The sequence below is a fragment of the Thunnus maccoyii genome, chromosome 4 (assembly GCF_910596095.1).
Source record: "Thunnus maccoyii chromosome 4, fThuMac1.1, whole genome shotgun sequence".
Classification (NCBI taxonomy): Eukaryota; Metazoa; Chordata; class Actinopteri; order Scombriformes; family Scombridae; genus Thunnus; species Thunnus maccoyii.
Window position 1 is genome coordinate 22,891,542 of NC_056536.1, and position 26,353 is coordinate 22,917,894.

General features: G+C 40.2%; 1 protein-coding gene across 4 annotated transcripts in view; it reads right to left on the bottom strand.

Annotated features, from left to right (window-relative positions):
- LOC121895088 (cadherin-4-like) overlaps positions 1 to 26,353 on the bottom strand; it is a 276,647-nt gene that overhangs the window by 121,469 nt on the left and 128,825 nt on the right. For all 4 annotated transcript variants that reach the window (XM_042407923.1, XM_042407925.1, XM_042407922.1 and 1 more), the window contains one exon: positions 18,069 to 18,092. In XM_042407923.1, the coding sequence (XP_042263857.1) occupies positions 18,069 to 18,092 (24 nt within the window). The remainder of the gene's footprint in view (positions 1 to 18,068; positions 18,093 to 26,353) is intronic.

The following is a 26,353-nucleotide window of genomic DNA, read 5'->3' on the forward strand; positions in this document are numbered from 1 at the left end:
TGGACCAGACTGAGTGCCGCAGAGAGCTAAAGCCCGCTACGCAACACTAACACTCAAACAGCAAGCAGACCTCGGCACAGACTCTGTCTCAAGTTTACCACGTCTTTTAATGCTTTATACTATAACGAGGGACCCATTACTAAAATCTCATCAGTTCTACACATTATGATGATGTACAGTGAAACAGACCACTGCACATAATGCCGATCCACTCAAACTGCTCCGATACTGCATAAACCCTGTTTTAATCAAGTCTAATTGTCGAGATTATGAGGACTTGTGTATGTTAATGCTTCAACAAACACCAGAACTGGAACAAGTATTGTCCCTTAGGAGGGTTTACACATTTTCCTCCGCTATTAGTACATGTTAAGCTGCGAGTCAGCTGCAGACAAATATGATAATAGCTACAGGATTAAAGTTAGCGCTGCCTCATAAAAAGTCATCTGGCTTTATTCATGACTTCAGCTTCAAATACTGTATTCTAGGTCAAAGTTGCGACTCGGAATTATTCATGAGCATGTTATAAAGGATTAATAATGCAGACGTGTTTTGTGTGTCGTGTACAAATATGTGTTATGAGCTAATTGATTGAATCAAAGAAAGAATTCAGCACTCTCTGGTCTACACTGTGGAGACACCGGCATGTTGCCAATTAGCCATTTTCTTTCCATTTGCACCATAGCTAAAACTTTATGCTGCAGCCACTTCCCTTTTGAACACTCTCATCCAAACAGATAAGAACAGCATCTGACAGGCTAATTAATAATGAAAGCCTCCCTGCAGCCTGGAATTCTATTCCCCCAATAGGGTTTCTATTAATGTTGATTGACCCTGGCTCACTCAGTGCCACTCTGGCACAGCTCACTACTACCCCTGTGCCTTCTTAGGTGCCAGTGCAGGTTAGCTGATACATGAATAATTCCCAGTGGACATTAACATTAAGAAGTAGGGCAGAGGATTCAGTGGTGTGCTCCTCTTCCCACCCTCGCTCTCAATCCCCTCATCAGCAGGCTGTTAATATTTAATTATACAAGCTTCATTTCACACTCTCCATCTGAAACCATGAGGTGGAGATGGAGGTGCAGGGGACCACTATGGGGGAAGTGATGAAATAGAATACTGGGGGTTGATTGAGGATACAAGAAAAGAAGAAAAGAAGTAGAGCATGGAGGAGTAAGATGCAAGTGCCACTATGCAAGTTTAACCAGGCAAGTCAATTAAATACTTTAATACTGTATCTGTAGTGCCGGACCCACAAGAGGTGAAGGCCCATAGAGCTGCAGAGTGGGAGGAGCCGCTGGTTCTGGAAGTGTTTCCCTGTATTTTTTCTGTATTCCCATCTCAGTTTTTTCCTTTAAGCAATATCCTCAATGTTACTTAACATAGAAACACAGGACTGTCCCACATAATGTTATGATCCTGTAGTTTTGTATTGTGACCATCAGTTTCAATTATTTAAACTTTGTCTCTGAGAAATCAGGTTTTGTCCTTGATTTTGGCATGGAGGATGGCTAGGAATACTACAATACCCATGAGCCTCAGCTGCCGTTATTATGGAAAAGAGGCCAGTTAGAGGTGTAAATCTGAGCGGTAATGAATTCAAAATGCTTTGTTATTGATGTTGTAAACAAAATGCAGCATCATAGTTGCTGAGTTCATTCAAAAGTGATCTGGAAATTATAACCAAACATGCTCAGATTGTAAAATCTGTTTTCTCAACACCATAATCTGTTTCTTGTTGAAATGCACCTTGGGAGTCGTAGTTAAAGGGAGACTTCGGTATTTTTTTCAACCTGGACCCTATTTTCCCATCTTTTTGTGTCTAAGTGACTAATGGGGACAACGATTTTTGAAATTGATCCAGCATTGAGTGAGAGTGCTGCAGCCGGCAGCCATGAAACGGGCTGCAATGTAATCTTTTGGGACAATAGAGCCCAATGTATGTCAACCAAAAGTGCTTGTTTTTGCCACTGACAGGCTCAGATTGTTATTATAAGTGTCTGACAACAACATGGAATGAACAATATAGAGAAATATAATGTTTTTCTTTACTTTTTGCTTGATCCCTTCTGTTTGTTAATGTGTCTAACCAAGTCTCACTCAATAAGAAGTCTCGTTCTGAAATCTTGCAAGAGTTGAGTTGTTGTCGAAATCAGCTAAATATTCTAACGCATTCTATCTAACGCAGTTGTTCATCTTTTGTCCTGACAATTTAAGCGGGAGAGTTTCATGCTGATCCAAGCCATAGAAATGCTCAAACTGACAAAGTCATTTAATGTTGTCTATGGAAAAGTATGGGATTTTTACTTTTAAAATCAGGGTCTTCAGAAAACACCTTAATATGTAAAAGAAACATAATTCATTTCATTATTTTATCAACATAACAATGATATTTTTGTATGTGCAAAATTTCATTTTGTTTTTATTTTAGATATCATATTCTGCTAAATCTGTGTATTGTCCCCCTCATGCTAATGCAACACATACTACAACATTGTGACAAATGGTCTCACAGATTTTCTTCTGCTTATCATGTATCTATTCCTTTTATCTTCTCCTCTCAGGCTCCATGAAGGCGTTTCAGACCGTGGGTGCTTCTGTTGCCCACTGAATATTTATACAAAATAATTTTTTTTGTAAAGTTCAAACTATGAACTACAGATAACTCAATGTCAGAGCAGAAAGTTTCTAATCTTTGAACCATAATTAATTCTAATAACAGAGGATAACTCAGTGAGGGCTTTCCTAAAATGTTTCTCCATTCATGTTGCCTTTTTTCAGCAGATAAGTGCTCGGGCTTTTCACAGATTATCTGACAGAGGATAGGACTTTAATGATATAAACAGACAAATTAGGCTGCTGTGTACATTAGGATTCTTCCTTGTCTGCCTCCACACTCTGTTTACATTTTATACATGACCAATTTAGACTAGTGATCCCCTGTCAAGTTCCACAAGCTAATGATGAGTAGGTTCAAGGCACTGCTAGAACTTTCTAGCAATGTGGAGGTGATGTGTACAGTTTTAACGGAATTATTCAAGAAATATGGAACGCGCATGTAGAGTATTTAATGTTGAAAATTCATCCTAATATTAGACCTTTGGGCTATTTCCTTTTTAACAAATCTTGGAGGAGTGAGATCTTGCAGATGAAGTGGTAGAGCATTAATAATTTATGTCTGGGCCTTTTTATAGAGCACAGCCCTTGAGATTCATAATTCTATTCACATTAGGCCTCAGAAAAAAGTTTAAGTTTTAATAAATAGGTATTAAAACTTTAACTGATATTAATAGCACCAATTAAAGGGCATACTGTGGAGTTATGCATCATTTCTGTACTGGTAGAGTGGAAAACCCACTCAGCAGAACCTCCCTTAGCTCTCTGTGTCTTTCATTTATCTTTCTCTGTCTCCCTCTTTCTAATTCCTACACACATATTCTTTATCTTATTTATCACTGTCGCCTTTCCAAATAAGAGATGATATCGAATTGACACTCCATCGCAAGCATAGTGTAGACATTAACATCTGTGCAAATCTTTTATGGCCATAATAAAAAAAAAAAAAAGAAAGTTCAGTCCATATAAATGTGTGAGACACAGCATTTTACTCCACCTCATCATTCCATAATCAATTCAATGAACATTACTACTACAAGATGAGAGCGCCTGACCATCCGTGGTGGTGATTGATGAGCAATTTTCCTTGTCTCCCACATCATCGTTTCCTCTAGTGTGCCAGGTCAAATGGTGTGTGTTAGTCAGCCAATAGTCATTCATTTCAGTTTATGAAGTGGAACCTGTGCTGAATGGTCATGCCATTAAAAACGTTAGCATGCATATCTTTGCCACAGGTACCTGAGCACATGCGTGTCAGGCTGTTTTAACTAAAGCTCTATTTCACAGGTGAATGAAAGAGCCTGGATGCATGTCACTGCTGTTTGTCTCCACTGGCTCTCCACTACAGGACTTTCGCCATTGCAAGCTTTAGTAGCACTGGGGCAATCTCTTTCGGATTCTCATTTTCTTTTCTTTTTTTGTGACTCTGTCTCTTTTTGGTTTGCTCTGATGCACTACTGTGCCCAGGGAGATATGGTGGAAGGGAGGAAAAAAAAGAAAAAGCGTGTGTTTCTTTTGTTCTGCAGTTCTGAACACAGAACTATAATTTTCCTTGCTGGAGAAGGGGTTGACTTAAATAATGGCTTCTGTGTTCTAATTTGTGTTGGGATTTATCCTGCTGCTTGGCTTGTGTAATGCTCGAGTGTCTTGTGAGCTGATCAGTACGAGCAGTCTGAGAGGAATGAGATAGCAGAGCAGGGGGAAATGAAGACAGAGAGTAATAGAAAGAATGAGACAGACAGAAAAAGAAAGAAAGGGGAAGAAAAAAGAGATCCTCAAAGACAGAGAGAGAGTGAGAGGTTCTGCTTCTTTGCTCCGGTGATTCCCGATGAAATTGATTCTCGTACCTCTAGAGATCTCCCACTGTCCCCCTTCTCCCCCTTCGTCCCGCCTCTATTACATACCTGTCCAGAGGATGAATGATCTACACATTACCCATGAGTATCGCTGACCGGTACACGCATCAGCGACTCCCAGTGCTCAGGGACCTCACAGACACGCTGAAGAGACACAGGGAGAGATGGGGCAGGAAAGGGTAGATGGACACGGGAAGGATGGGTAGAGGAAAGAGAAATGATCAAAGCTGACGATGGAGATGAGCAGGTGAAACAGAAAGTCAAAGAGAGTGAAGGGAAACTACCAAAGTGACAGGGGTGAGAGAGAGTGGAGGTGTGATTAGGGCAGTGGATGGAGATGTGCAGGTGAAGGCGATAGCAGGAAAAGGGGATAATAGAGGCAATGAGTTAGTGTATTAAGAGGTAGGCAAGGGAATGAGGAATTAAGTTAAAAAAAGATTTAGGGATTCCCACTGAAAGGAATGAAGATCAGATGGAGAATGAGGCACGGGGAGGGCACCGGTGCGCAGTGTTGGTGAGAGTAGATGGGAGTTAGGTTCTTCCACCAAATAGCTCGAAGGGATGCAATCAGGGATGGTGAGGGCTGTGCCTGTGGCTTCAACTCTGTAGTTCACTGCTGTTCTCCCGGGGGATAGGTTTCACTCGTGTGGAGAAAGAGAGCAGCCACTTTAATGAATGGAGCTCTTTATCTGAGCCTGAACAGCGAGTTATTACCTACTGAGTATAGACACCATAGAGCAGGCTCTTTTTCCACGGCAGTGATCCCCAGGGCTGGGGGGGGGGGCGAAGCAGGAGGGAGGGAGGGGTGGAATAGGAAAAACGAAGCTCATATTTGGTGCCTTATTTTGTAACAGGGTATGACATCTCTGGCCTCCGTGCTATAACAAAGCCCCGAAGCATGGTCGGGCATCACTGACGAGAGGCACATTAGTGTGGAAGGCTGCAGGAAAACCACACAATAATAACACCCACTGGGAAGGCCTCAAACTGAGTTGGATCTCTGCTTCTCCTTTCTGCATTTCTATTAGGGAGATGGCAATGTTTTAAAGTACTCAGGCACGCATCCTCATAGCATTGAAAACTTATTTCTCGAAAATCATTCAGTTTTTGATGGTCAAAAAAAATAAGGTCATACAAAAAGGATGGTATATACTAAAGAAGGACTCTACTGGATTGGAACACATGATTCATGGCAAAGTACACATTTTGTTTTTTTTTTCTTTTGTGAAAGAACTGACATACATTTGGAAATGTAGAATTCATGTAACAACCTTCCACAGCCCCAAGAGTTGGAGATTCTAAACTGCACATAAGAACAAGTATGAGCAATCATTTGTTTACATGTGTTAACCTTGTAATTGACTGACCTGCTGTTGTGAGTAAGATTAAATGGGTGAAGACAATGAAAATTACAATTATCGTCATGATCTTTATTTATAAAGCATATTAATGCAAATAGATGCAATGCTGTGTGCTTTACAAGAGTTAAAAACTAAAACCAAGAAAAGGAAATGCAAAAAGTATAACCATTGAGCTTATTAACATCCTTGTATCATTTAGTAGTGTGTATTCCTGTAATTGTCTAAGGATCCCTATACTGCCTTTCTGCAGGCAGTACAGAGCTGATCGTGGAGGATGGAGCCAGTCTAAACCCTCTGTTCTCCAGCTCCGCAGGCTCTGAGAGCAGCTCAGCTCCCCTGACGCTGCCTGATGGCTTTAATTGGTCTCCTCTGGCTAGGAGCGGAGCGCAGGAATCCCTACCCGCTAATGGAGTGAGCTGCAACAAGAGTGATAACTCTCGTGGATGGAGTGTGCACATACATGTACAGTACATGTGCACTCTTATCTGTGTGCACATACACACTTGCTAAAACACACTTACGCAGCTTGACACATATACAACGTAAGCATTTAATCCACCCAGGAACCCCTTCAACTCTTTCTATTTTACTCCTCTCTGCATTGAGACATAAATCCATATGCCTGAAAACCAGCCATGAAAATCTGATCCTATGTGAATATGCTTTCCTCCCCACATAAGATGTTGGAAAGACGAGCTACTCCCCCCAGGAACTCACTGTTTGATTTCTGCCTGTTAGAAGTTCAGGGACTATTTACCACATCCAAGCAGGGGTTAAGGGAAAGGAATGAGTTCCACACATTCTTAAGTTAGAAAAGCACTATTGCAAAGACTTTTCCTTGTCTTGTACTTGCCTAATATGGTAATTCTCAGGTTCAACTCTACAGGAAATCCCATATTGGTGTACTGATAAGCTATGCTTCAAAAGATGTACGGAAGAGAAAAAGTTAAATATGTAGAAAGAGAGTCTCTTACAAGAGATAATGTGAAATTTTTATCACCACTCATATGAAACTGATGCATTTACAGAATATCTTGTGTGTGGTGTCTTTAAATTATAGTGAAACTTTGAGATGCAAAGTTTAAAAAAAAGAGCAAAGAAAAATCTGTTTTCCACTGTTGACTCTCTGGGGAACGATTATAGATGTTATTATTCTCCCGGACAGATGCTGTTTGCACTGAGTAGACCATCTCCAGAGCATTGAAAGATGAGAGAAAGAGCACAAGAAAGAGAGATGTATACACACAAATTGTAAAACCACTGGTGGAAGTACAGTACATGAACCTCCACTTTATCTAATGAGCATCCAAGGCAGACAGAGACACAGACCACTCCCTATCTTGCATTGCTCAGGTGGGAATTACAGTGCTGATGATCGGCAATTGCTAAAAGCTACGTAAACATACCACACAACCAGCAACTCCCCATAGCCTCAATATCACAAACAGACCTTGAAAAAACACATAAAAAGATGAGAAAGGAAAAACTGGCTAAATGGGAGGGAAAGCCAGTGTGCAAATTATACGGCAAAAAAGAAGAGTAAAAATGAACTATACAGTGGGAGCATGATCCTCTTTAGCATTTAAGCTATGTGCATTTACTGACTGAATGAGAGCACAAGTCTCCCATATGTCTGAAGTGCACAAAAACAAAGCTGACAGAGAAGATCAATCCACAAAACTCAACACATCCCAGCACCAGCTGTCACTCTAATTGCCTCCCTCTACTGTCATCTTTAGCATCAATTTCATGCTAATGCTGCACCAGGTAGTACCGGCTATAGGTCTGCAAAAGCCCCAACTCTCTCTAATGAGCATTGGATTTCCATACAGAGCACATACATTTTTTCTGTAGTGGTTACAGACCTTCTGTATGTAGAGTTAAGTTGTGTACAGTATTCGTGCCATTATGGCACTGCGCCAATCTGGATTCTTAATGGGCTAAGCAGTGTTTACTTTTCAAAGACTTCCACATGAATTATTGATGGCTGCGTGCTGATTTGTGCTTGGAATTAGTCTAGAATAATCCATCTGGGCCTACCTCACTTCCTAGGTACAATGTCTCTCTCCAGTGTAAACAGGCTGACTGGAAAGTTACGTAGCTTTGCACAATAATTTGTTATCCTCATTTTTGATGAGTGTAGAATGGTTACTTTAAGTGGCGCTAAAAGCTAAGATTAAGAGCACAGTGAGGGGCGGGGGGTGACCAAATGGCTTTAGTTCTCTTGCTGAAACAACAATGCTGTAAGACATGCATGCATTTTTATTAATTAGTTCATCCTGTAGACTAATAATTTTGCAAATATTTTTTATCATTTGTCAGTAGGTCCCCTGATCCAATCGAGGCCTCAGTGGATGGTAGCAACATTCCCAAAGACTCCTTTTGCTCTGGTGCAAGACTCAGTGATCACCCTCCTCTGTCATCTTTAGCATCAATTTCATGCTAATGCTGCACCAGGTAGTACCGGCTATAGGTCTGCATAAGCCCCAACTTCCTCTAATGAGCATTGTATTTCCATATAGAGCACATACATTATTTCTGTAGTGGCTACAGACCCTCTGTATGTGGAGTTAAGTTGTGTACAGTATTCGTGCCATTATGGCACTGCGCCAATCTGGATTCTTAATGGGCTAAGCAGTGTTTACCTTTCAAAGACTTCTACATGAATTATTGATGGCTGTGTGCTGATTTGTGCTTGGAATTAGCCTAGAATAATCCATCTGGGCCTACCTCACTTCCTAGGTGCAATGTCTCTCTCCAGGGTAAACAGGCTGACTGGAAAGTTACGTAGCTTTGCACAGTAATTTGTTTGTAAAATGGTTACTATAAGTGGCACAAAAAGCTATGATTAAGCACACACTGCTGTAAGACATGCATGCATTTTTTTTAAAAATTAGTCCTTGATCTGAGTTTATATGGTAGACTAATAATTTTGCAAACATTTTTCATCATTTGCCAGCAGGTATGCCTGATCCCATAAGGTAACGTTAGCAACATTCCCAAAGAGACCTTTTGCTTTGTGTAAGACTCAGTGATCGCCCTAATCATCCTCTACTCTCACCCATATCCCTTTTGTAACTTATTATAATGTAATTTAATGAATGATACTATTGTCTCTTTCTAAATCTTTAACCCTTTGCTGTCATTTTTCTTGTAAGCCATCAATTTCTGTTTCTCGACTTCGTAATATGTGATATGATTTACTGTGGTTGCCTTCTCTTGCCCCAGTGGTCTCCAATGGAGGATGCATCTGGAGCGTTTCTTTGTTTTGTTTCAAAGCAGGGAGGGAAGGGAACCCTGGGGATTCTTGGATGTTGGGAGAAGGAAATGTGGGGCCTGAGTACCTGATGCAGCAAATATACCACACAATGTGATACTTTATCATCCTCTCTCTCTCTCTGTATTCCTCTCTAATAGAACCATATCTTATTACATTAGCCCAAAGGGAAGACAGCACTAACAAAACAATTTGCTTTAAACGTGCCTGTGCAAAAGCTTGTACTCTACGATATATATTCACCATGATGCACTGTGAATGTGTGACTGGTGAAAAATAGAACAGTTATCAGAAGAAGTCTGAAAAATTCTGGAGAAGAGTTGAAGGAAGACACAACTTCTACATTTTAAGTATTTTTTCCCATTGCGCTCGTGTGAGTGATGCCAATTTGTCCAGACCCCGATTCATTTTCTTGGCCCTCTTTGGTGTCAGAAAACGAACAGGCTTTGCATCTGAAGTTTGATAATAAACTCTTGGATTAGATCCATCCCTCGGACAGAAATGAACCAGCCCAAGCAAAGAATAAAGACACGTTTCCTCAGCAGTCTGTCAGAGGCAACTGGCTCTGCTTTCTTTCCTGTTAGTGTGTGTGTGTGTGTGTGTGTGTGTGTGTGTGTGTGTTTTTTAACCATTTCAACTTTCTTATTTGTGTTTGGCTTGAAAATACCCATCTGCCATTACTGTGGTGACATGCCTTTGAGCAGTTGACAGGGTCTGAGAGCACAGTACTGTAGAAGGAATAAGCCTGCTTAATTAGTGTGACTGTGGAGTCGGGGGATGTGTTTACCTCATTATGGGCATTTTGAATGTCCTCACTCAGACGTTTATAGCCGTTGTTAAATGTAAAAAGAAGAAATCCAAAAGTGTGAAAAGGGGCAAAACTATTTCAAAAGATAATGTGGAATCTTATGTGTAATTTATTGCTGATTAGTTTGGCTCTGGGTTTATAGCAAAAAGGTGGCAGAGGTTTTGATATGTATTGTGCAACAGTGTATGAACCAGACTCAGCATGATTCTCAGCGGCTCTTTCTCTGGTTTCTCAGGTGTCTGTGTACTGAGCAGAGATTGATGTACTCTTTCTCCTTCTCCCTGTCTGTCCCTCTCTGTCTGTATCCCTCTGTTTCACCCTGCTGAGCTAATCCCAGCTGGCCAAATCCCTCTGCCCTGCAGGCCTGCATAGGAGCTATCCTGCTGGGTGCAATATGCCACCCGCTTCCCTGGCAATGCCAGCCCTGTAGAGCTTCAAGCTCAACTGTGGTGTCTTGTCAGTAAACAGACAAAGATGTATGAATCATCTAAGTGACTCAGAGCAGGTAGTCCTGTGACAATAACATGTTGTTGAATCATGACAAAGAGTTATTTGCTCCATGGGATTGCCGCTGCTCTGTTCCTAAGGGCCGCCAAACAGCAACGCGAACATCTCTGGGCTTGCAACCACGCTCTAATCTTCCGGATACCTGCCACACACCATCAGATACAAAGCTGACGCACCTTTTAAATGAAACTGCTCTACCAAAGAGAGAACGGTTATGATAAGCTGCAGTCTATCTCTACGTAGTCAATTACATTTTGCTGGCATGGATGGCCTGAAAACTCCATCCACCAGTGCAATCAGTGTTGCACCCTACTGAGCAGAACACAGAATATCAAATTAAGTTCATCCGTCAAGGGAACAGGCTGTTCCCGGATCTAATTGGCTGTTGAGGCTTAAGAACAGGATTCTATAAGAAAGAGTGGTGATCAGTTTACTTCCGTCTCCATTCTTTTCGTTTTACTTGTCTCCGCTTTTATCTGTGCTCTGTCTCTGCCTGAGAAATGTTTCAATGCCCAGACAGCCTTAATGAGCCTAAGATGTGGGTCTGCTGAGGCCCGCTTTGTGTGGTTTAGTCTTTATCTCTGGCTAACACTCAATTGGACATGTTGCAGGGTTTACCCGGGCAAACAAAACGCATTATCAGTCTCTTGTGAGCAATAACGAAGAGCCTTTGACATTGTTACAGAAAAAAAAAGTTACTTTCTGCTTATAATTGAAATCTCTGTGATAGAATTGGTGAAAAAAGACATAGGTGGTGAGTACTCAATCCTGTCACAGAGATTCCAACTATACTTGTTGAGGAGTCCGCCGTGAACCTACAATGTCTTCTGTTGGCATTTAAATCCCATATATGCTAGACCTTATTAGTTGCCTTGAGGGAGGCAATGTAGACAAGATCATGTCTATAATGACCCCTCTCCTGCAGAACAGACACAGCTGAAGTACAAAAAAAGTAAAGGTCAAAATAATCATGGCTCTCGTCACGGGGATCCAGAGAAGCATGAGAAGGACGCAGCAGAATACAAACCTTGGCATGTTTGCACATACTCATTCAGTCATTACTGCTACATAGGAAGCCTGAAAGCAACTCCTGTTATTGGAATACACACACTGAGCTTTGAGCGAGGTCACTGCATCTGATAGAAATGCGGGATTGGGTTGACGGAAGTTCAAATACATTCAATTAAATTAAAACTGCAGTGTTTTATTTGTAGTTTTGCATCTTGGACAGCCAGAGCAGAATTTTGAGCTGGACTGAAAACTACAAGTTAAATTTAAACTGGCTTAGCGATTGTATTTATATAAAAGTCAATTTAAGATGGTTGGATTGTGATGCCAATCCACTCTTGCACATTCAGTGGGCTTGTGTCATACAATATAGTGTGTAGTGACGGGAAAGCGAGACTGTTGGAATAAGAGGTGGCAGATGGAAGACTAAGAGTATTTGTGCTCCTTTCCAAAACAACACATTCATTTAATATATTTTGACACTTAGAGTGTAGACAGTTGGGAAAACATATGAATTGCAGTAAAACAAAGCACCACCTGTATCACCATATGATACTATGTGATCAAAATAGCTCTTTAAATTCCCTCTGCTATGGATGGAAATGTCTGAAAATAATTAATAAAATTAATTTAGCTTATATGATTACAATTTATCAAGTCATCAGTAGGATATGAAGGCAGTCAGTTGACATTGCGTCATATAGATAAGTTCTATTTTTATAATTTGTCTTTTTTGTTCTCATTACCAAGCTTGTTATCTCTTGTTTGCTTTATTAACAATGTTCATCATGTATTTATTGTCACCCAATTAAGTCAGCAAACACAGAAATGACACAAACACTGAACTATAAAAATAAAACATATATTTATTACATGTCTAATTTATCAAAAGCTAAAGACATCTGACTCAATTTAAGAGTAAACGTATGAAAGATAATGAATTTGTATAATCCCTTCACATCATAAACTACGCTTGAAGTTGTGAAGCTCAAGGCAATTATCATTCATCAAATCAAAGTCACAGATCCCACCCACTTATTGTCACTGTTTGGAACAAATGGAGTGATGAATTAACAATGATAAACTGTTCCGCTCCTGTAAGCCAGGAATACAGTATATGAATAAAATTGGATTTCACATAATAAAGTTGGAAAACACAAGTTGCTTGCATACTAATTCCTTTCATATAAAACTGAGATTCAGGATAACTTAAAAGGCTATATATTGTCTATGCACTGCTTCTGCAGCAACTATTTTTGACAAATAAAGAAATAAAATAGGATACGGCAGGTTAAGGTCTACTCATTAAAATTACTAAAACTATTAAAATTGTACTTGGTACAATGTAAACATAGAAAAATGTATTTTCTGTAGAAAACATTGTAATAAGCGTAAAAGTTTTTGTGATGTTTGCTTACTGATTACTAAAATTATTATTAATAAAAGAGCTACAAACTCTATTCCAAGTGTAATTATCACTAATGAAGTCGTATATTTTATTCTGAACTCCATATTGCATTATAAAGATTTCCATTTATATTTCAGCTAAAAAAGTGAGAACAACTAAATCCTCCCAATTGTGAGCACAAGGTGTGAATTTTTAGGGCCATGTTCTTCCACATTTAACCCTTTGACATTTATTGCATTAACTGCGGCCGTGTCAGTGCTGTGGTGAGTGTGTTTATCTAAAATTCAGTACCAGTGAGGTAAGAATTTATCTCACTAAAACCAGCTAAATTGGATGGAAAATTGTGTTGTTTGTGAAGCAGTTCAGAGGTTAAGATGTTGGCTTTCCAATGGAAGCTTTCAGGTAATGACCACAACTTCTACCATCTCATCAACTGAACACTTCCATATAAAAAAAGATGCCCATGATAGCATCAAGGAAGCGGGATGAGGCTTTAATTACATGACTTTGTTCATGAGCCCAGGCAGGGTCTCTCACGCATAAAAGCTTGTAGTCAACTCAGTGTTTATTATCTTATCTCTGAACAATAGTGCAAACTCATCACACTCTGATGTGGCAATGGTGTCAGGGAGGCTTTTTCAGAGCTGAATTTATGAGGCTGTTAATAGCTGAGAAGATCACATGAGGATTACTGTATTGTTATTTTGAGAATTAAGCTCACTGCGTGTTTCTAAATGCTGTGCTAAACAGAGAGGCGCTCTTTTAGAGTGCCAAAATAAGCCAGTAGTCTAGTTTCCTCTCTTTACACTTAGTATTTTGTTAAAGAAAGATTTAATTCTCATTTGATGCATTCTTTATAAGCCTGTGCTGTTTTGCCAGAATTAGCCTTTAACTAATTATCAAAGTTACCAAATCATCACAAGACAAGGGAAGAAAGATAATTTATTAATAGACTTAAAATTCTCAACAGCTTCAGGCATAAGATAACATTCCTTCACAATCACCAATTACAATGGATACATCAATTATTAGACCACATGGGATCTTTAAGCTCTTCAGATGTAAGTCCACACACAAATATGTTGTATATAGCTCAACACATTGTGTATTACAAAGAGGACATACCATAATGTCCTCAACCCTCAGTATAAAATATAATAGTCCAACTATAGCCTACTTCTCCTCATGGTAGCTGTGCTGTAATCACACTTTTTTGGATGTGAAGAAAGTGCTTCCTTATAAAAACCATACTTTCATGTAGTTTTCCGAAGTACTTTTAAGGAGGCTTTGCAAACCAAGAGATACATGAGACTCTTGGAGCAGCAGCACATAGGCAGAACTGCACATACATTCCATTTAAATCCTATGTCTTAAGATTCCTCAACTGGAGCTAAACAGGTACTTTCCCAGGAGGGAGAGGAATTACTGGTGTGAGGACAGAATATGTTTCCAATTTAGCAGTGGAAGGAAGATATTGAACAAAATGTAATGAGGGAGAAATCTGGAGATAGAGATTTAGACAGGAAGGGGCTAAGGAAGAGAGAAACAGAAACAGAAAGAGAGAGAAGTTGAGAAGAGTGTAAGTTCCTTCTGTAGATGTAAGTTGACAGGTAAATTAGCGTGTGTGGCTAATGGGGCAAAAAGTGGTTAAGCCCTCATAGCCACCCTCTCACTCTCACAAACAGGCAGCTTGTTGACCCAAACATTGCCTCTGTCACTCCATTTTTCTACTTTAGCATTTAAACACACAAACAAACACCCTCCCACTTTGACACTGACACGCTTACTGACATACTAACAGCACTCACTACCACCACAACCACACATTAAGCTGCCACGCGTAGGCACGGAGAGGGATAACTTAATCTAATAGGATTTCGAATTAATCAGAGATTAATCTTGAAATGTTCAAAAAGGTTTTGAGATGCTGGCCTTTTGATTGATCCTCTATCACGCTTTTTTAGCGAGAGTGAGAAGCGGTGAAAAATCATGGATCACAGCATGCATCTTGAATAGAGCGTGCAGAGTTGTTTACAATCTGTTCATCAAGGCGAGGGGAAAATCTCTCTCATGCAGCTTACTTTTTTCTCCACCTTCCTGCACATAGCGGGAATCAATAGCCAGACTGCTCGTTCTCTGACTCTCCCTGTCATTCGTTTTTTTTTTATCCCCATCACTTTGCTGTGTATACCCTCGATGCTATGTTTGAGTCATATATCAGCACCTTTTGCAAAGTGGGAGGAGTGGGAGCGTATGTGTGCATGCATATGTGAGTGCGTGTAAGTACTGTACATGTCTGTGTGTGGCGGGTTCGTGTGCATGCATAAATGTTTGTGGATCCGCGTAAGAGAAACCACGATCGGGTATTACCACATATCAGTGTGCCTGTCTTCTCGTAGCGGGTGTCTGAATGTTTCATCTAATCATTAAACGCTGACAGGCTTCACAGAGTAGGGCCACTGATCCCCGTCAGAGGAATACGGGGTCTGACTTCATTAGCCCTGTTAGTACTAAGCTGCTTTACCCTCACTCACGCCTGGCTTAACCTGCGCAGCGATAAATGCTAAGAGGAGAAGGAAAGATAAGCAGAGGGAAAGAGGGGTGAAACAAAAGGAAAGGAGGGACGAAAGCATTTAGAGAGTGAGGCAAAGGTGCCAAAGGAACTGAGAAATGGGAGGGGAATGGGAGGGCACGGAGCGTGTGAACCTGAAGTTTTCAGAGGCAGGAGAGAGGATAAAGCTCAAAGTGGTGTTTGAACTGAGAGGGATTTACAAATGCAAACGTGAGTAAAACAATCAATTAACTTGTATTGTCATTAATCAATTATTACGCTGCCACATCGACAGCCAAAGTGCTTAACTGAGATTCCAGCCTGAGCCTCCTATGTGTTGAAAGAATTAGCACTAACCTCTATGCATGCATGCATCCACACTCATGAACAATCTAAAACATGCTCGCGCATATGTTTTTAAGCACATAAAGATATGCACACACATCTTTGGTCTAAGCATATTTCTCCAGTACATTCATCTGGTTTCCCTTCCTACCAGAACCCCCCTCCCCTCTCAACACTCTGTCTTTTTCTCCTGCCAGCAGAGGTTTTTGGCTGGCTTAAGTACGCCCACAAGCCCCCGAGGGACAGCCCATGACGGATGGCACTGCGTGTGACTCCGATTCGATTCAGCCCATTTGATAAATTTATTGCTGGCATTTTGAAAATGAAATTAGAGGGACGACTCCTGGAGACTGTTTTTCCAGCACAGGTGCCATAAATATACTTCATTTGGCAGAGGAGAGGGAAGGAGAAGGAGAGAGTGTTAGGGGGTGGAGAGGTGTTTGATAAAGGATGTCATAGTAGGGGGGCAGATAGTGGGAATGTTCCACAGAAGTAGAGAACTAAAGAATAAGGTCACATTATAATGAGGCCCTGTATTAATCATGATATTGGTGAGGAACAACAGTAAAGGTTATTTAACCACAGCCTGAATACTATCTGGACCTAAATGGTATGTGTTGCCCTTCAGTCTAACACGTGTATTGTACCAAAGCACACTTTTAAAAGACATTGAGACCGACATCTCTCAATTTGAATATTAACTGATTGATACCGTGGGGACTTGACACTGTCAGTGCACACAAATCCTACTTTGTAGATCTTTCATGCTCACATACACAGAAAAAAACACACACACATATATGGCAGTCTTCTGAGAGATGTGCACACACAAGTACATGGTTTATGTACATTATCTTTGCCTCAAGGCCCCATGGCTCTTCAGTACCGATGGCCCTGTCATTGCTGCATAGCCATCTATAACTCAGACTGTATGAATGAATACAGCTGGCTATTTTTCTCCACGGCACTCTTGATGTGTGGCACCGAGAGGCAGACAGGGAATGTTTTTTGTTGATGCTTCAGACTAAACAGGTTTGAATTGGACATATTGGATGGGCAAGAAAAGAAAGACATACAAACACACAAAAGTCAGACGCAGACATGGACACACACAAGCTCGCAAAAGTGAGCGTTCATTCACCGTCAGGGTGGCTCGGCCTTATTTATCTCCCTCTAATTCAGAAACATATGCGAGTGCGGCTGTGGAGGGATGATGTACACCACGCCAGCCTCTGCTCCCCTTCAACATTCATCAAAGAGCGAGGCTCGGGCAACCCACATCACTTACCTTTATAGGCCCGTCTGACAGCATCGTACACCACATAGTCATCACATACATAGGCCTCACAACAGTGTGTGTGTGTGGGGGTGAAGGCATACTGAGTGTAACCTGTCACACAGATATACTCTATCACTGCCTCTTGTACTGTATCTACAAGCAGCTTCGATAGATCTGAAGCTTTGTAAGGTGAAAAATGTCGCCATGTTCCCGAAGACACACTCCTTCTGTTAAGGTTTTACAGATATACATGTTGTGCACATTATATCAGATCCAGGTGACAATGAAAATATTTTCACCTGTGTTCTGTTCTGCTCTGGTAAGAGCTCATACAAAACACCACCTAAATCCTTACAAGCACAGCAGGGGATCGAAGAAAGTTTCAACAAAATCAGCAGGGAGTTCTCCTGACTGATTGTCTGCTCCTGCTTTGCAATCACAGAGCGTGACACATCCTCTGCCATTACTGTATCTCCAATATGAAGAGTAGAGGGCTGCGACTGTACGGTGCATACACCTGCAGGCTGCCACTCAGAAAAAGACCCCTGGAGCTGTTTAGACAGTTTGACTGTCTGTCCCTATCATCATGCCAAATCAAAACAGCCTACAGGTACATTCTTACAAAACACCCCCCCCCCCCCCCCTCTACTACACCTCCCGCCTCTCCCTGAAGATCCACTATGCTAAACAATCACCTCCCCCAAAACTTCACATTTACATACACATGAAAGTGTGGAGGAGTTAAAACAGAACTGTGATTAGTCTGAACATAACACAGACTGTGGGCTGTCTATCATCACGGGATAGCAGGATAATTTAGTCTAGGTGTCAGTGGGTGTGAGTGATTGACTTTGTAATCAAACTGATTGTTCTGTACCACAAACACTGAATGACTCAATTTCAAATCAACATCAACAACACCGTGAAATGTTTTTCATCTCATTAGCAAAAACTGAGTGCGCACGCAGACACACAAAGCAACACACCCCCACGCCACCCATCTGAAAATGCACACGGATCCACAGGTGACTGATTGAGCGTTGTCTTACCTTTTTGTGATGACACTGTGGTATCTGTAGATAAAAGAGAGGAGACACACAGAGGAATGTGTTGGGAGCTGACAGGCTGCTGTATAGCAGACACACAAAATGCAGGAGATGACAGCCAAGGCAGTGATTTGCTGGGGGGGAAACAAGCCACCCAAGAGGATAGATAGATGGGGGGGGGCTGTACACAACCAGGGGGGTCTCTCATCTCAGACCTGCGAAGAATACCCATTTTACCACATTCATGCATACTTAAGTTGTTCCTGAATATGCAAACACACAGTGTACAGTACGTGTGAGCACAACACACAAATACTGTACACACAGCAGCTTTTCTCCACTCCTCATGGAGAGACCAGGTGGAGGGAAAGAAAAAAAAAACATCTGCAAACACATCGAAGAGAAGCCTCAAGTAGAAAGAGGAGAGTCTCCAGACCCTTGGAAACCCTTGATCTCTTAAACAATTTACCCTGAGTGAGCTTTCTAATAAGTAAAAATAATGCTTTTGAGAAGAAGTGAGACAGAGCAAATCAAATCCTTTCAGCAAGCATTTTAGGTTCTTACTCAAAGCCCACAACTCCTGGCCCAAAAGATGTGGATCAAAACACGAGCTGCTCGGAGGAAACAATGTACTGCAGCTCTTTTTTTAACAAAATATGGAACATTTTCCAAAAAAAAGAAGGAGGTGTATTTGTGAAGGAGAAAAATACTGTAAATTTAGCTTATTGTCCTCATAAAATATTTACCAAGACAATGTTTGGAAGCTCCCAAGGTTTCATTTTTATTTAATAGACTTGTCAAACTTGCAAGAATAAACAAAAAACAATGAGAAGAAAAATGCTTTTATTTTTATAAATAACTTTTTATTTTCAGCAGTCCAAACCCTTGGAAACATTTATTCTGGCCATGTGCCCAAAAAGCCCAAATGGCCATAGACATGGAGGGGGAATAATTGAATCCGGATGGATTTATGGTGTGCTGGGCTGAGGCAGTGATAATCCAAAGCTTTGCCTAATTGCCAGAGTAAAGATGGCGTCCATTGTGGGGGTGGCGTCTGTGTTTATCAAGGCAGTGTGGCGTGGGATTGGACTGAGCATTAGGGCTTTACACACTTTTGTTTTGTGAGGTGTTACAGTGGATTTGAGCAAATATTGGCCCTCCGGTTATTACATGGTCTGATTGTCTGCTATGCGACTGTCCATAAGCTCTGCATGTCTACCCTAATCTGAGAGGAGGCTTCAAATAATTAGTTAGTGAAGCACTCTCACAGCCCAGTGCAGTCAACCTTATCACTAAAAGAAAATCCTTGGTCCATTTCCTTCTCACCCAAAAGGCTTACAGTCTCTCACCACTGTTAAAACCTTCAGGGTAGCCACATAGCTGATAAAATATTACCCAACATGTCACAATCACTGGCTCCTATCCTATTCTTTTTGTCATTTGTGTCAAAGAAAGACAAATAGATGTCAAATAGAAATGTCCTGGCAAGTGCTAGGAGTGCAAGCGGACTGTCTTTAAAAATGTGACAGCTAACTACTCAAAGTACATGAGAAAATTTTCAAAGATCATCAAACATTTTCAGAAAAAAGAGAGACAAAAAAAAGAGAGGAACCACCAGCAAAGAGCATTACAATTACATCAGTGACAAATATACCGACATACAAATATATCCATGGTCCTAATGTTTGTGCCAGACTACAATCTTTGAATGTGCACGTTGTTCTATGTCTGTGAATTAAACAAAATCATCTAATTCTACTGTTGTATCCCAGTTTAACTTAAAGGGGACATATCATGCACATTTCCAGGTCTATATTTTTAATGCAGGACTGCACTGGAATATCTTTCTATGATTTACAGTAAAAAAAAAAAAAAAAAAAACTCCTCACTTATCTTATACTGTCCCTTTATGCAGCCCCTCAGTTCAGCCTCTGTCTGAAATAGGCCGTGTTAGCTCCTGCACTGATGCAACAGGGGGCAGGTTAAAGCTTGGCCTTTTGACTTGCACGAAGCATTTAAACATACGTTAACCTCAGGTTTTGGAACTTTGACTATGTTTAACATAGATATCTGACATCATAACATTATATAAATGACAGACAACCACAAAAATTATGACATGTCCCCTTTAATTTTAGTTAAACAAAGTAACTGGGTAAAATGTTATCATTTAGCAGCCTTAATTAATATCCAGTCTATGTATAACAATAAGTTGACGAAGCATTCTGGACATGTGTATGTAATGGCTAAACAAAATGCTTGAGACAACACAAGTAGTATAACAAGGCATAAATTAAATGATGGATTAATTAATTGCCCCTGTGTTACCTGAAGTAAACAGCAGGGCGCTAATCCGAGCCTCCCTCTCTGTGTGCACACAAAGATAATATATTGGGTAAGGGAGAAATTTGAAGAAAATGTAGTAACATGCTCTCCACCACTGTTTTAATAATGGTAAATAATGAACACACACCACCTGGATGATAATAAATAATCAAAATAAAGCACTTCTTCCCTCTCTAGAACTTGCTGTGTTGCAGCAGACACACCATACTGATTGGTGTCAGTACACATAAATAACTGCTGTTTAGGGAGGTAAAGAAAACCTCCGTCATTGATTCCTGCATTCCTTCCCAGCTATCAGCGGCTTATATGGATTTGGAGACTAATTTGCAGTGAATATGTGAGTGGCGTTTTGATGTGCCCATTCACCCGCAGCAGCACTCCTGTGGGTTTGAGTATTATGTAAAGTAGGGCATATGCCAATACAAGTTTCCCGCCCTGTGGATGTACACAAGCCTAGTAAAGTTAAAGCTGCCCAAGAGCACGCCCAAGGACACTAAAAGCTACATTTTGAAGATACATTTACAAAATAAGGAAAATAATCGTCTCCCAACTGTTTTGCTTTACCTCTCAGAAATGTAGCCGCTCACTGTCAAACAGGATGAAAGAAAGATGGAGAGGAGAAGAGAGCGATACAGAGGAAGACTGATACTTAGGTAAACATGTATCCTCTTATCATAGACTTTAATGTAATATGATTTCTATGGTTTGGAAGGAAAACAAGTCAAGAAGCAAACATAGACCAAACCACATTTTAGTATTTCAAATAGCTTATCAGGCATGTTTACAGAATATTCGTGTTGACGTTTATTATATTCACTGACCATTAAAATCACATCTATTTGCCCAATGACAACTTAAGCAATAAATAGACATGATCAATCAACCACGACATGAAAAACTGTCAACTTGAAATGGCACTAAAACACAGTCTACAATTATGTTTTTCCCACTGTAGCAGATATTGAATGCTCAAAGTAAGGCAAGCCTGTAACTGACATCTACAGAAAATGGGTTTACAACCAACCTCTGGATCTGAAGAAAGATCATAAATAAAGAAAAGTGTGTGTGGTGCTTGCACACAGCTGGCAGGTGCTACTAACTTTGCCACCCTGTGATGTTGGCTGTTGCCACATTTTGACTGAGAGTTAACAGGGTTCAATACTGCTTTTGTGGAGCACATCAAACATCACAAGATTTAGAGCGCTGGCTAATTAGATATACACTGTTTCCCATATAAATAACCAAGCTCTGAAGCTGAAGTTGCTTCAGACTTTATGTTTTAAACACCTTTGTTCACTTGTGAAGATGTATCATATAATTCAGGGTACTCCCAGGTGTGGTTCTTACGGTTGCCATGGACACACTTAAATGGCACACAAGAAAGGTTGAACAACCACGAAAACATAAACCTCTTTCTGCTTGCCATTTCATCCTGTCTCAGTGGGAGGAAATTCATATTTGAAACACCAGAGGTGGCAGTGGTAACTACCGGCTAGTTGAAGAAAACTTTCATATCATCTTCTCATCTCATCATCTACAGCTGTCGAGTCTTTCCTTGTGTAAAGTGATTTTTAAGTAGACCCACACACTTCTTCAAGTTGAAGTTGCATTTTTGCACTCTAATGTGCTCATATGACAAATACCACAAAAGTTGACAAACTGCAAAAAGTGCTGTGCTGTACAAGTTGACAAACACTGTGTACCATAAATGACTGTCAGCATCAGTTTTTTGTCAGCACTTTTTTGCACCATCTGTCACATGTGGGCATCAAAATATAGAACATTATATGCAAGGCAGGCTTCATCTTGATTGAGAATGCTTTCTCTCTTTTGTGACCAATGAGCTGGTTCTTTCTACCTTACCGCATGTCTAAATGAAAAATTGCCACACCTGTGCAAGACTAGATTGAAGCTATAAACAGTATGTGATGGATTTGACTTTAGTTAATGATTATAGTGATGAAATGATGAAACTGAGATTGAACCCTCTTTCCCTCTCCTCCCTCTTCTTCCTCTTTTCTAACCTTAATGTCACAAACTCTGTGAGGACAGCTGAGTCATTTTGACACACAAATGCTGTAGAACAGCTGTTTGTTGCGTCGTTAAAAATGTAATATCTCTGAAATTACATTCACATTTATGCATTTAGCCAACTACAAATTCTCAATTTGAAAATGGAATGGAAAAAAGTTAATTTTCAAATTGCTTGCTAGCATTTCTTGAAGTTGTACAGTTGAATTTCAGAGGTTTTCAGATGCTCTCAGGTTATTAAACTCAGCACGCAAAAGATAATGTGTACATGAAAAAAACAGCTATATAATTAGTGTAAAATAACCCCAGTGTTTTAGAGACATTTTAAATCAAATCAACCAACAGCAGTCACTGACAACTCGTAGTACAGATTGTCCATTGCAGATGATAAGTAGCCAGGCCCACAGGTGAGACTGTAGATGTATGCTGGCTCTTTGATACTGCAAATGTACACTCAGTACATGCTGGCATTTAGAAATCACCTTCCTGATCCTTAACATACAGTATACATCCCAGACTGATTGAATTAGACTGCTATTGGAAACCTGTCTTCTATTGACCTCTTAAAGTTGTGGCCTTCCAGCAGTCCACTCTGGGAATAGTTTTAATTACAGCCAGAAATTGGGTTCGATTTTATCCCCATCATGAAGTGAGGAGCCTTTACAGCTAATCATCGCTTCATCAAGACAAAAATATCATTACTGGAAGGTGCTGTAAGAATGCATGTATAAATAAATAATTATGTGTGTGTATGAGTGCATGTACACATGCCCATAAATATATTAATATACTGTACATATGGAGCCACGTGGAAGGTGGTGTGCAGTAAAGTGTGCAGACTGCAGTGCAAACAAATGCGACTGTCTTCAGATGATTAACCACTATTGATTTATCATCACTATAATATAATTAGGATAAATTCCAACACTGGAGCTATTCATCTCTTAATCACACTCACTGGTGGACAGTGACAGCCCATCATTTAAAGTTACGAACTAAAGAAGCCACTATGTGATGGATGATGACACCAGTCATTTGTGACCGTTGACCTGGATGTTAATGACTCTAGGAATACTAAACGATGATACAGCTCATCTCAGATGAGCTAAATAAATCACATGAAATCATATGATATAGACAGAAATCATACGTATTCTGCTTAAACAAGCTAATCCAAACATTGTTCCCTTTCAAAATGTCCTACATGCCACAGTGCACATGGGTGGTGTACATTCGTACATTTGTACATTTGTTGAATGGCCAATCTTCACTTCCCGGGAATTTACATCCTGAATGTCCATCTTGGATTCTTTTTCTCCACATCTTTTGAGGAAAAAAAAGAAAAGAAAAAAAAACCTCAGCACCACTGTTATTTAACAAGTGACAACAGGTGATTGCAGGAAACAGGAAGATGTCACCTTTAGCAGGAAGCTCTAAAATTGCAGTCCTGATGAAAAGTCACTGACAGACAAAGACCATCATCCAGACAGATAGAGGCAGCTTGTCACTGCCTTTAATCATTACATTTCAACTTTTGTGTGTTTAACTATTGGAGCGAGATGGACTTAAACTTTAAGATGGTGGGATTTAAAAGTTTAGACTAGTGACCAGCAGTGTAGAACTGAGCTTCATCTTCACTGAATTTCAGCTTATATTCAAAAATATAAACCGCAGACATCATAACCCAACTGAGAAATCCATAATAGTGGTATTTTAGAATGATCTTTTTTACCCCTGTTAAAATGTAAACTATTAAAAAGACTATATTTCTTTCATAAAGAGACAAAAAAACATGAAAATAATAACAGTGACAACAATATAAAACTTTTAATTGCACTTGTAATTAACAGTTTGGACTTCAGTTGCAAGTTGTTGTGGGATATGCCATACAGACATATATAAACATACTGTGCATGACTTATGTTTTCTCCTCTGCTAGCTAACACTTACATACCATGATTCATTAAGCTTATGTTTTAAAGATATGTCCCTGTGCTCTTTCTGGAGCAAAACACAAGGAGACAGAACACAATCCTAGGTTTTAATTAGCTGAGTGTAGCGCATGCTCCTCTGCTATAGGCTACTGCACAGGGAGAGAGGGGACTGCTGCCTTCTTGCTCATTATGTACTAATGAGTTGTCTATTAATGAAAATGGAAAGCATTTATTTTGTGAGCACAAAGGGTTCAGCTGGATTAATTACTGCACTACAGCAACAAAATGAAAACAGAAAGTGCAGCATCACTCTTGTGTGGCACATTACCCATTAACCAACTGTTATCAAGGCCTGGCGCATGGCGCTGCACGACACAAAGTAGGAACAGAAAGTGTTCGCACAGGCCATTAAAACTTCATGTGAACTGCACTTTTGGCATATTTCACGTACCTTCTGTGATCCATAGACATGCTTACTCTCATATGAATCCATACATACCCACTTGTAAAAACCTCTTGTCAGTTCAACATTAACACTTTGCTAGATCATAATGACGCATTTCATTAACAGGCCTGATTTTTACAAAAGCTCCTCTTTGTGTTGTGCTGTAAAAAATATACATATTCCTCAGTAATTGCATTACTGTTTGCCCGAGTGCTTGCATCTATATCTGTTAATCAGGATAATCAAAAGGGATACAATCTACCAATTAAATGTAGTGTTTAGATTTTTTTTTAAAAAATCAAATACTGTCGACACAAACTGCTTTTTGGGGCAAAGGTAGGGATAAAGAACTGTGGAAATGCTAGATTATGAGTTTGAATGGGACAGGCATTTCATGCTTTCACTGGTGAAGATGTATCATAAAATTCAGGGTATTCCTATAGTTGCCATGGACACACTAAGTAGCATGTGAGAAAAGCTGAACAACCACCAAAACACTAACCTTTTTCTGCCTGGCACTTCAGTCTGTCTCAACGGGAGGAAGTTCATATTTGAAATACCAGAGGTGGCAGTGGTAACCACCGGCTAGTTGAAGAAAACTTCTATATTATCATCTCATCTCATCATCTACAGCAGTAGAGTCTTTCTTTGTGTACAATGATTTTGAGGAGACCCACATACTTCTTAGAAAAACAATTATATATTAAGTTGAAGTTGCATTTTTGCCGTCTAATGCGCTCATATGACAAATACCACACAAGTTGGCAAACTGTACAAACATTGCTGTGCTGTACAAGTTGACAAACACTTTGTACTATAAATGATTTCTTTTCACATGGTGATCAGAATCATTCTAATAGCCTGCTAATAGCTTGATCTCCCATTGGGTTCTCCTTGGAGAGGTCAGACAGTGAGAAGCGGTGCAGGGAGCGTGCGGGCTCTGGAAGCCTCAGCAGATGGTTCTTGATCAGATATTAGAGGCTGGGCAGGGAGGTCGTCTGGCCATGAGCATTTTGCCCTGCCCGGGGGATAGCAACCCCATCTGAACCTCCAGCTCCAGCTCTGGTTCCAGCGCCAGACGAATATCTCTGTGTCCCAGCCAGACTGCAGGGACATTGGAGCAGTGACAGACTGCTGTCCTTAAGCCTTGTGACAATCTGGGCAAACCAAACTCAGAAACATGCTGTCTGCTGTAGTTTATTTTTCCTCCAGAAATTTGTTTCGCCCTATTTGGGCTGTACATGATTTGATGACAAATGGTTATGTAATCGCTACCATTGTCTGTTCTCTCTTGTAAAAATAATCACACTGATAACCGAAATCCTTCTTAGCTGGATTTGAAGAAAAGCTATCCTCTCAGTCCCATCACTCACAATCCCTATTGTCGCAATGTCTGGAGGAAAGACAAATCTTTAAATAACAGGAATGCATTTTAAAAAACATCAATTGTGTTGAATTAAACAATGGGAAACATAACAAGTAAGATCAAGTCTTTGTTATTTAAACTGAATATTAATCTGAGAATGTCAGCG